Here is a 12,749-nt window from a genome sequence, read left to right as displayed (position 1 = left end):
TCAGCCCAGCAATTTTTAGGATAAAGAAGGAGATCATCTGAGCTGCTGCCATACAACATTGGCTTTCATAAGCTGTTCTGAGCCTAAAATAGCTTCACTTCCCACACCTTACAGAGCTACTTTCCTTTCTACTTTTTAAAAGATCTGTTTCAAAGGGGTTCAGAGTGGAGCTGAATACTCTGTTAAGGTGCAGAATGGCTTTGTAATGTGCCATCAATGCACTTTAGCTTCATCATGATTCAGAAGTTGATTGTTCACTTAAGCCTTTGCAGAGAATGAAGTGCAGTAGTTTTCCGCCTAGAAAACAATAATTATTCTCAAGCTGTTTTCTCTTTTGGAGATTGATGTTGGAAATGTCATTTTTATTGGGGGAGTGAATGCTAGGCCCAAAGTCTGTCAGATCAGTGATTTGGTTTCACCTCAGAGTACTTTAAACCTGACACCCTTATAGTGGAGGAATGGCTGTTTGCATAAACTGTTTACAGTTGAGATGTCAAACATGTTTTGGGGAGTCTTGTCAAGTAAGACTGCAAAATTAAAGAAGTCTTAGAGCAGTTTAGGAGTAGCCTCTTTATACCAACCATGCAGCAGTAAATGTCCATCCTTCACTTGCTCCACCTTGAATTTTACCAGGTAGTTCCCCTCACTGGGCTGCAGTCATATCCTGTATTCTGCTTTAACAAGAAGTGCAGCCATATTGCTTAAAAAGGTATGTGTTGGAATGAATTTATTTCCCACCTGTAATTCAGACCTTTCTGCAATAACAAAACCTGTGCTTTTCAACAAAAGAGCATAGAGAAATACATGTATTTTTGGTGTGCTGAAAAAGAGTCAAGGATGCAATGTCAGTTGACATACAGGATGTGGTCCAAAATTCAATGGAATTATTAGATTTCCCCCATCGTTTCTCAGACTTTTTACTGAGGACATGAATTCCTGTACTGTAAGAAACCCTGAGTCCCTCTGGTGAAATCCCCAGAGGAGGGGGTTATCCCTACATTCAGATATTCATCTGAACAATTCTGCAATGGATTGAGTTTAAAAATTTTCATACGTTCTCATTATGTTACGTGCCTTTCAGAATCCTATTTATTCATCCATTTCTCCCATGTGTCTCACAAAAAAAGATCCAGGAGCCACAGTATCACCTGCTTGTTTCACCAGGAAGTGCTTGGGTTTGCCTGGCTTTTTTAAAACTTCTTTTTTTGCTTTCATTTTTTTCATTATGAGGAGAATCAAAAGTAGATTCAGTGTTCTGTGAGATTTTCTTTCTGCGGTGAGTGTAAAAGTTTGAAAGGAAGTGCTGTTTTTATTCTCTTCTGTGATACTCTCCTATTTGACATTCCTTCTGTCCTGGCGAAGAAATGAAGCTATGGCTTTTGTGGCTTGAGCTCTTTCTTGGCAGTCTGCTACCACCTGCCTGTTTGAGATTATTTTTACCCTATATTTCATCCTCTTGATCCTCGGATGCTCCAGGAAAACCAAGAGCCACAACATTGCCTGGAGTTCAGCAGTGATGCTAATATTGCTGCTTTTCAGCTGAATTGCTCTTGGTAGCTGAACTTCTCTGTGGCCTCAATCCATCTTCTACTGAACCAGCATTTCACTGACCTGAGTAGGAGCTGGATCAGATCTTAATTGAATATTGGGAAGATAAATTGGGATTGATTCCAGCTGTAGTTTGTAATAAGACCTTTCATCATAAAATGAAGATAGAAGTAAAATTAATACTGACAATTTGTTGAATTTTGACCCCAGTTCATTTATTTTGGTCACCAGCTTTTCTCATGCCCAGCTTGAACACAGCTCTAATTCATATATTTTAAAAAAACTGATATAGTCTGTGATTCATTAATTGGTAATAGGTTATGGTCTTTTCCTTTGCCATAGTTTTCTGCTTAAAATGAAAATACCTGCATATTTTCTTCATATTATTCTTCTTCACAGAGCTTCCAAACAATGAAACTAATTCTGGTTTATTTCTGCCATTATTGGTCTGTAACAGACTGGGATATATTCTGCACTGGGCAAATGCACACAGCCTTTCCTACCCTGTAAACTCGCAGACACATTAACAGAATGAAAAGGGTTTATTGTGTAGGTTTATAGCAGCAAGCCTACAAGCAAACTGCAGAATACACAATCCATACCAGTCTTTGCATACACTATTATATCTCGTGAGCGGTATGGTCCATGAATGGTGAGGAAAATGCAGCCCAGTGGAAAGCACCTGCATGAGTCTCACTTTCTCCATGAAGGTTTTACACAGCGCTCAAGTGTAGGAATTCTTCCCAAGTTAGACATCATCCAGGAAAAATCCTGTGATAGTGGTATCGATTCATACTGTGTTTCAAGAGGATATGTTATCTAAATAGGCCGTGGGTCAAACACTGCTTCGTAAGTTCTGTAGAGCTGTAAAGATGAAGGGCAATTCTGCATATAGCTTCTCAAGTCCAGAGCACTTAGTAGTCTTCACTAAGGAAGAATGAGATCTCAGTAGTCCTATTTAAATGGTTGTTGGAGGCACTAGGCTTAGGGAATAAAAAAAATATTCCTTTTCAAAAGATGTTTCCCTGTTTTGACTGTTTTTCATTTCATGGCCATGGTGCTTTTCAGCAAACCTCATTACACATATCAACAAATCTCCTTCCTTTCGACAGTGTTAATAAAAAACCAAAGTTGTGACAGTTCTGCTTGTTGACTGTCTGAGCCTTGAACACAAGAGGGAAAACATGATGCCAGTTAACCATGGGAGCTGAAAACTTGGGAGAGTAAATGCAGTCATTGTACTGAAGCAAGACGACTTGAAATTCTGTCCACAAAGCAGGTTGCTGCCCTCTTTGAGGACCAACTGCGGAAACTGTTATGCTCTTGTTTTTCTTCCGTGCCCCAGCATTGACGATTAGAAATGAAATTACTAATAGCTTTTTAGGTAACTGGTAGAAGGAGGAGAACTGCAACTAAGTCCCCAAACTGGTTTTGCTTCTTGTCTTGTGCTGTGTTAGGTTTATGTCAACGGGGAATGGGTCACCAGTATCGGAGAAGGAGGCAGCTTCGGAGAACTGGCGTTGATCTATGGAACACCCCGGGCTGCCACTGTCAAGGCCAAGACAGATCTCAAGCTCTGGGGCATCGACAGGGACAGCTACAGACGCATTTTAATGGTAAGTTTATGGAGAAGAGCTTGTTTATGGAGTTGATATTTTTTACTTTTTTCTGTAGCACCAGCACTTCTGTGTTCAGAGTACGCTGATGATAAACGCAGTCTGTGTTTCTACAGAAAAGAGAGAGGACATGACAATAACACTGAGTAACTAAATTAAGTGAACTGAAGGGAAAGGGGACAAGATTCAGCAGAAAGATGCTGAGTCAGAAATGCAATTGAATAACATTATGCATAACTATTATACATGAATGAAAACCTCAGGAGGCCTCCGTTACCCACTGAAGCTATGCAAATCCTCTCCTTATCGTGAACCTCAAAATGTCTTTCAGGACTACTCCTTGCCTATGAAGTCTTTGTCTGAACTTGTATTATACTCTTTAAAGCAGGCAATACAAGGTAAATCCAGCTCTGTTAAAAAAAGTCTCAGTTGGACTGTGCCCTCCATCTTCATTAGCCAGCCCACAGCCACACGTATCATAGGATGGTAGCTGCAGAGCCCCTGCTAATGATTCATTGCTCTGCTCCTTTCAAACTCCCTCATGGCTGCTGCAGAGCTCAGCAGACCTTCTGGGCACCTGGGGTGTGTGCTAGCTTATGAATTTGCTGTTGGTTCTTCAGTGGTGAGTTATAATGGAAACTTTGACAGACAATTAACTTTAGCAATGTCATAACTTTTTTATGAGTTTGTTTCCGATGTCCATGTGCATATCTTCCTTCTCCATAAAATATTCTTTTCTTTTTGATAATTAACAGACATCACTCTTTGTAAAGCTTCTTTCTCAATAGGACTTATCTCTGAAAGCTGCATTGTTTCACTCTGATCTGAAAGAAATCACACTATGCTCTCAGAATAATAACGGAGTGTGCATTGTGAGATCTTCTATATTTCCAGTGGATGTCATGGATAACAAAAATTAGCAAAAGAATGAGTTGATTTTACATGTTGATTAGTTCTTAAGCATCAGACTGCAAAAGTGATCTTTATTTATGCTGTATGATGACTGTTGGATGTCTGCATAAAGCATTGCTGTTTTTCACTCTGTATTTCATAGGCTGAGTTCTTTATCACATAAACAAACATCACAATGGCATCTAGGAGAGTACATCTGATGGAAATTTACTCTATCCCTAAATAGTCAGCCTGATCACTCCAAGACAAAATAAGAGGCATAATGATGAGAAGTGTACCCTCTTCTCTCTTGTGGATAAGCAGGATGAATTGTTTTTGAATGCTTCCCAGTGCGGGAAAGCAGGCAGTAGTACTGAGACCTTTCTGTAAAGTATTTCTAAAACAGAGCAGGAGAATTTCCTAACAGATTTAAGAGGCACACTCAACTTATTTGTCCCATGTCCTACATGGATGCAGTGGAGAGGTGCCTGGGATAACCTGGAGGCTGCAAGGACGAACACAAGGTATAAAAGAGAAGGAATGTAGGAGGGAAATAAATGTCAGGACAAGCCACGTATTTCTTGGCATTTTAAGCACAGACTTTTACAACTGCCTATAACCTTGCTACTAAAGAATTGAGGGGACAGATTCACAGGCCTCGTAGCCTAGAGGTAATTTCAGTTTTAGTGGTGATAAAGATAGTGGTACCTAACATCATCCAACCCTGTGAGCTTTCAGGTTCGGTATGTGTCTGATAGCAGCCTTCAGAAGATGAATATTTGATGCAGAGACAGGATTTTACTAAAAGGGTTTAAAGTCCCAAGTGAAAAAGACTGTGTTTTTAATGCTAATGGCTAAAGCTAGCCATACATACAACTTGAATACTACAGATATATTTCTTTGTGATTCTGGTATAGTGCTAGGTACTTTTCAAAATCATTTACATGTTCTCTGAACCAGTGACTGCCATACCTGACCTAGGAAGCTCGGTTTCTGCAGTTGATGAGTCCTTTAATTTCACATGGAGGTGTTTTCTCTCCCTCTCTCTCTTCTTGCTTTTTTTACAGTTGGGCCGTTAAAACTTGGTGGTCTGTTGCATTATATTAGATATCCAGACAGTATAAATGTAGTATTCCCAGTACTTAGATAGGAAATATTTCAGGTAGCATGGTGATTTCATTGCTGCAGGTATAGAAGATGTTCAGTTTTAAGTGCTATCCACAGTGAATGCAATTTACCCATCCAGACTACATGAATTCTGTCATAATTTCATTTATTTGTAGGTGCAGTGTGGATAATTTCTTTGCTGTAGGTGAAATGAGACACCTGTTTTTGTGTATTCATGTGAGGGCAGGTTACAGTGGCTCTCTGCACATTTCCCCAAGCCTAAGAATTAATTACATCATGTTTCAGTGGCTACATTTCATACTTAAATCTGACTCCACCATTATGTGGCTGTTTTTGCTGTACTCAGTTTCAAGATGTAGTAGTAGCTGCCTTTCAAGTCCCAGAAACATGGTTTCCTGCTATTTAGCCTCTAACCTTATGTTTCTAGAAAGCTGCTGGGTATTTTGGATGTAGAAATGCTTCTGCCTTTAAATAAGAGGTAGTTATGTTTAAGATATCTTCTGAAATATATTATTTAAGATGGTTTTAAAGGTTGAGAGCGAGCAGGTTTTTCTTTGTTATTTTCTGTTTGCAGATACTTTTCTCCAAGGGATCAATGACCCTTTTCTCCCAAAGATAAGTTTTTTTTCTGTAGTCAGATAAAGCCCCTCCATAACCCGAGGTAGTTGTTTCTTTCGTCTGCATTCCTTCCCGGCCATGACCAGCCCCATGTTTTCTCAGTCTAGTGTTGAAATTTTATTCAAGTTGTAAATATTTATTTGCAAGTCATGCCTTTAGATCCACACTTGCCAAAAAGATTTTATCCTGTCATGAGACACTTGACCCTCTACCTCATTTCTCCTTGCAGGCTCTGTTTTGGTTCTTTGCTTTGCATTTATTAATTTCTAGGTTTTATTTCTGCTTAGTGCCATTTTCCCCATTTACGTGTCTCATTGATCCTGACTGGTTTATGGTATGAATGAAATGCATCTCAGGAGGTTCAGAGTTTTCCTTTTTCTGGATGGACAAAGGCTGATGCAAAAAGTTCCTGCTGGCATTTAGTTATGCTTGTCATCCATTTATTATTTAGTCTGTCCCAAAGGAAGTTTGTTAAAACAGATATATTTCTTTATATTTCACTGTCTCAGCTTAGGTACCCTGATGGCTTGAAGGTCACATTCAAGTTTGTTTTAGCAGCTGTGATGATTGTAAATGTTGTGATAGTTCTTTTTGTCAGGATTTGCAGTGAAATTGCTTGGCTTTCATTGCGGTTCTTGACAAAGTATTATACCATGAAATTCATTGTACTAGATGGATTACAAAAAACCCACTTCAACATGTTCCCCCCCTCAGTACACTCACAAATTATCTGTCCATCTGGGTGTTCCATTCATTCCGTAAAATTATCTGTGCTGAGTTGCATACTTTTCACTCTGTTGCAGATTTTTTTTATTATATGTTCTCTGTGTGTGCACACACAGGCGCACACACACACACATATTTTCGTAAATATTCTGTATTTATTTATTTACATTCTTCTGGGAGAGATGCAAAGGAATTTTTTTGCCATAGGATTCTCATGTAATTCAGTTGCTGAAATGTTGCTGCTCTCTTCTTTGCAATTGGGATTCAATAGCATCACGGAGTGGGGAACATCCCAGGGTAGTACAACATTTGTATTCTAAATATAGCAAATACCACAAATACCAGAGAAGCAAATGTCTGTATCCCAACATCAGATTGATCCCCCAGACAATTTAGTTCCCAGACTGAGGAAATCTGAAGTATTAATTTCTTGTAATTTCTTCTTTGAGAAGTCTTGATTCAGGATCCTCTAGTTCCCATGGTCCAAGATACCTGGCTCTGAGAGCAGAGATGCATGGGGTACCATACTTTTTGCCTATTTGGCAAACTTTGCATAAAGTGAGTTGTAATATTGGGATGCAAATCATGACAAATCAAGGTTAGTCAGTTCCTAATGTTATAACTCATTTTATTTATGCTATTTTGGCTTTGTTTTACCATCTTTTCACAGCTTTGAACCTGTGAACAAGTTCTTTAACAAGTGCCTTTTTCTACTCAGAGAAAATGAAGTCAGAAGGACTTGCCATAGAATGTAGGTTGCATAGTGGCCAAAACATAAAGCAGAGCCGAAGTCTACAGTCCATTCGATGTGCAGTATAGCACCGGGATCTTGCAGGCTATTTTTTTTTCATGGCCAGTATTCACAGTGACTCTTTCTTCATGCTCCTGTAAGAATGTACACCCAAAGCATCATTCAATATTAGGTTTATGCAAGGATTAAACAGTCCAGAAGGCCATTCCAGCACCTCCTGCCAGGATATTTATTTTTATTTGAAACCTGAACCATACTTAGCCTTTTGGTAGCCATTTGTTTGGCTTCTTACTGAAGGTGGGGATTTCTAGGAAGGACCTGATCAACCTCACCTGAAAAAATGAAGCAAGAAAGAAGACATGAAGAGTGCTGGAAGGACAAAGCAAAGAGGTGAACTGGAGGAGTGGGAAGAAAAAGTGGAAGAAAACAGGGAAAGTGAAGAAGGGGCAGTTGGAAAAGACATGCAACAGTCCTATTCAACAAGACCTGTTATAATCTCTGGGGCATCCATTTTTCTGAGCCTGTGTATTGCTTAAGCGTAGCCTAGGGCTTGCTACATTTTTAAGTGGTCCTAAAACCGGCTTTGAGCTCTTTTCTGGGTGTATTTGGCAAATGCGAGCAATGTCATTTCTCCTTGGGACTGTTTCAGGGAGGAGCACTGCAGCTTAGAATATTAATGAGTCTTTCTAGTTAGTGGGAACCACTGTCTTTAAGAAGCTGAGCTTGTGCATGACAGCTCAGAACCAGGAAGAAAGTGAACAAAGGAAAGGGGGGAGAGGGAGAAGCAGTGACTATTGAAATAAGATATTAATAGGTTAGAGAAAGCAGAATTAATAAAGACTTTTTAAAACATGCCATCAAGAACCCTGCCAGTGCAGAATTATTCATGTACATTTACTATTGTTTTTATCTGGCTCAAGCAGTAAGATTTCTACTGCTTCCCTGGGGAAACTTTTCTGCAAGAGAATAATTCCTACATTGGGAAAACTTTTTTGATATTGATCTTAAATTAGATTTTCTTAATTTTCTCCTATTACTTTGAGTTATGTCAATTTATGCTGTACTAAATTGCCCTCTCTTTCTGCCATATATCTGTAGATGATTATCACTGTCTACTTAAAACCCTTGCAACAATGCATGCTAGCTATGAGCATGAAGTACCTATGATCCCAGTATTGAGCTAACATATATAGGCTGAATTTGTTTTGCTTCTTCCTTATCGGCTCTCCCCAAGTGTTTTAGCATTTCTTCAGGTTCTGTTTGGTTTGGGAGCACTTTCTTGGAGAAGAGGTACTGAGACAGAGTGTAGCACGCCAGGCACCGTCACATCCAAGTCATGGAGATGGAGCCTCTAAACTTCATTCCTGGATGATGTCTTTGAGTATACTGACCAAAATAGCTTGGCTGTGTTATTGTTGCAGTCTGATATTGCAAACCAGGTCTCACCTACTGTCTATAAATCTCTTTTCAGCTTTACAACTTTCCAGTCGTCTTCCGTTCATCAAACATATGTGCTTTGGATTTTTTTTCCTTGCATTTCTTAGCTGTATTTTCCGAACAGAAGCTCATTCTATTTTTTTCTGCTTCCATTTCTAATGTCTCCAGGTCCTTTCTCGTTATTTTCCTGTTCTGGCAAGCTTTCATAGTATCTTCTAGTCTGCAGATATCATTACTGTCTGATTTGTTGCCGTTTCTAGAAGATCCATGAAAATGTTGTATAAGAACAGACTTAGCACATGTCCTAGGGAGCACACTGGTTGATGCTTCTGTGGAAATTACTTGAAGGTAGAGAAGAGTTTATGATGGTGTTCATATCCATGGCCTCAACAATTTGAATAAAGCAACTAGACCAAATAAAACAAGTATAAAAAGAACATCAGGAGTCAGAGGTGACATACCTCTGGGAGGGGATGAGAGGGGAATATTAGGCTAATCATGGAAGATGGGAAGTAGGCATGTTTTCTATTTCATGGAGAGAAGATGATTAATACCCGTGGAAATAAGCCCATGCTTTGGTTGTTTGTAAGATATCTACTGCTGAGTTGTTTTCAGCTTATATTAGTGTTCTCAAAATCTTTTCTCACTCTGCTTGTGAAATCTTGAGCAGGAAAACACACTCAAGTGAAAACAATATGTATGATGGTGAGCTAAGCTTTTCCTTTCTGGAAAAGAAATTGGAATATGGTTGTGCTGATTGAGATCCAGCCTCACGTGCTCTGAAAATTAAGAGAAAGCTTCTGTGCCTGCCTGGGCACCCTTAGGTGAAGCTCCGCTGTTGGTTGGCTCATGCCACCCTGGAGTTTATTGTTTATCTCCTCCAGGAGAGATGGAGGGTTGGATGGAGCCACCCTGCAGGTTGAGTCATAAGCCATCAGTTGGGTCATCTTGGGTTTCAGTGCACGGGATACAGAATAGGAGCCCTAAACCTCAACTACTAGCTCTTCCCTAGACCCTTGTTCTCCCTTACCTTTGTGGTATCATTCTGAGACATGGGATATTTAAGACAGTGTAGCTATGCATTAAGTGGAGTCCCACTGAGGTTCGAGATACTATCACAATACAAAAAATTTAACAACACGTTTTATTCTTTCCACTTCAGTTTTGCTTTTGCACTTGTCTTCACGGTGGCTTCTGTACTGCTGTGCTGGCTTAGTTTAGCCAATCGTAACACACCCGTGTTCCTGTAGGAAGTGATGGGCTCTTGTTCTCCGGGCCGGGCGGGATGCTTGCAATTCTTACCTTCCTGAGTCTTGTCTGCATCTCTAAATACTCAGAGCTGTGGTCAGGTGTCACTTATGGCTACTGATTACTGCTTCTTAAAATTCATCTGTGTCCGCAAGTCATTTAAAAAGCATTTTCCACATCTGTCCCTGGGTGCCCCAGCCCATCAAACTAAACCACCAATCTGGTTTTCCACAGCTGTCAATTTTGCTGGTCTCGTTTCCACTCGATTGCAGGGAGGAAAGCAACAACTGTGCAGTGTCCAGTTTTCCATTCTTTGTCTCACAGGGAGCTGTCAGGGTCTGGCGTGGTTTGGAGAGCCTCCTCTGTTTGAATTTCTTTTTTTTTTCTTCTTTCTGGCACTTCAAATGCTTTCGGGGGGCCCCCGAGGTTGAGAACCAGGTTTGTCAGACAGAGAGGTCAGACAAGGGTTACCGATGCTATCGCTGAGAGGCGAACTGTCATCACCAGACTCGGAAATTATGAACGGGGTGTGGAGGGGGAGACCTTGGTAGCTGGTGCTGCTGCTGATCCAGAGATACCTGGGAAGAGTGGCAGCTCCTGACGGTGCTGTGACTGTTTTGGAGCAGGGGTGTCCCCAGGAGAGGGGAGCAAGTGGGAGCTGTCACCAGAGGAGACCACTCAGCAGCTTCTGCTGGTGCTGCAGTCAGAAGCTGGAGCCAAAGCCTGTTGATGTTGGTGGAAGGATTCACGATGCTTTGGTGGTTGCTGGATCAAGCCTGACCTGCACAGTGCGTGTAGGAAGAGGGATGATTAATTCTTAGTTATATTATTGTGCTTGAGTACACCAGCCTTTCCTATTTAAAGCGCTTCTGAATGCATTCACAGTGGAGGTCAAAATGTTTTTTCTCTTTTTCCTTTCTCTATCCCCACTTTCTGCCTCTGCTTCTAGCACTTACCAGTGCTTACTTGGAGAAGGAGAAATGGAGAAGAAATGGCTTTTTCTATGGCAAACACTTACATTTGCTTCTGTCTTCTCTCCCAGCCTATGAGCAAATGCCATCTTTATTTCCCTTTCTTCAGAAGAGGAACGTATCATCTTTGTGCTGTACTCCTGCCATGTAGATTTGACTAGCAGGCACCAGGCAGTTTTCAACATCCACAGGGAATCTACCCAGGCAGAAACTATGTGGGCTGTCGTATAACAGTGTGGAATGAACTGCACGGTACCAAGGAAGACTCTGGAGTTCCTCTTTGGTACCTGGGAAGTCTTTTCAAGTCATTTGTGTCACTGCAGAAGGAGTTAAGGATGAATTAATTGTTTTTGTATTGGTAAAACTGCATTGTATTTATTCATACCTGAATCTCCTTCAAAAATGCGTGCTGGAATGACTACTTAGGGTTTCTGTTTATGGTGATCAGACACTATGTAAGCAGAAGATTTCTCAGTAATTTATCAAACAATAAAAGCTTAGTAGAGTGGGAATGACTGTGCTGGTGGCTGCACATACATTGATGGATTATCTGCTCCAAAACATTTAAATCTTGTTAAAATAATAGTAATATGAATAGGTTGCTTAGCAGTAACAGTACATACAACACTATATAGAATATAAACCAGGCTTACAGATAAACACTCTTGTCATTAAAGAGGTTTTAACCTAAAAGGATGGGACCCATGAGGGGGACATTTTAAGCTTTATCCTACTTTGTAATTGTAAATTCCCTTCTAGCAGGGCCTCACTGGTAACAAGATATATATTGAATTAGCTAAACAGTTAATTGATGAAGCTCTGGCTTTAAAATGAGTGCCTGTAAATAATGGATACAATTCATCCATGGTGTCCAGTAACACCAGCAAAGTCAGTGAAATTACACCAGGATTGAATTTGATTCCTTCTGTCTTTGCTTATCAGCAATACAACTTGTCCAGACATTTTATGAGGAAACATTTGCCTTAGGCTGTTTATACTGGCTATGCTTAAGATTTGGAAGGGGAGGGGAAAAAAAAAGAGCAGCTGTAGGAAGAAATCACAAAAATACTTTGTGTAATGTTCTACCTCCTTTTTCTCTCTCCTTTAATAACAGGGCAGCACACTGAGGAAGCGGAAGATGTATGAAGAATTCCTGAGCAAGGTCTCCATTTTGGGTCAGTTGCCCTTTGGACTTGCCTGTTAGTTCCTCTGTTATACGTGTTGGCAGGATGAATTTTGTTCTTTGATGGCACGATGAAAGCAATGGTGGTCAAACAGAAGGTCTCATGGCTTGATCATTTCCGAAGGAATGAAAGTGTAAAGGGCCCTTTTTAGGACTTGATTTTCTCATTTTTTAATATGCACTGAACATTTATGTGAAGGACAAATCTTCTCTTAAATATGGGAGCAGTCACGCAGAGGTAACCTTTCAGTAGCTGCTGTTGTGGTAAAGATCACATGGATAGAGGAGAGAGCAGTGCAGAGATATGAATTTTTCATAAAGTCTAGTTACATCCTTCCAGGTGACAGGTGAGAAGCTTTTTCCTGCAAGAATATTGTATTTATGTGCACTAAACAAACTAACCTTACAAATCAAAACGGACTGATTTCTTTTCTTTGCATTTTACAGCCCCTGTCTCACATTCTTAAAACATCTGTTTAGCTTCTTGTCCTTGGATTTTGTTTCCCTTTGATTAATGTGATAGCCACGAAATTTGGACATGTTCTTGATGGCCTTCAGTAGGAAAAACAACAAACCCGTAATGCCTGACCAATCAATCACCATTAGGAGAACAAAAGCTTCTAATAAGGAGG

General features: G+C 40.2%; 1 protein-coding gene across 1 annotated transcript in view; it reads left to right on the top strand.

Moving 5' to 3' along the window:
• PRKAR1B (protein kinase cAMP-dependent type I regulatory subunit beta) overlaps positions 1-12,749 on the top strand; it is a 98,414-nt gene that overhangs the window by 62,089 nt on the left and 23,576 nt on the right. The window contains exons 6-7 of the mRNA XM_026858900.1: positions 3,006-3,164; positions 12,049-12,109. Of these exons, the coding sequence (XP_026714701.1) occupies positions 3,006-3,164; positions 12,049-12,109 (220 nt within the window). The remainder of the gene's footprint in view (positions 1-3,005; positions 3,165-12,048; positions 12,110-12,749) is intronic.

This window comes from Athene cunicularia, assembly GCF_003259725.1.
Source record: "Athene cunicularia isolate RWA chromosome 14 unlocalized genomic scaffold, athCun1 chr14_part1, whole genome shotgun sequence".
NCBI lineage: Eukaryota > Metazoa > Chordata > Aves > Strigiformes > Strigidae > Athene > Athene cunicularia.
The sequence above is the reverse complement of the archived record's forward strand: the minus strand, read 5'-3'. Positions and strand labels throughout refer to the sequence as shown.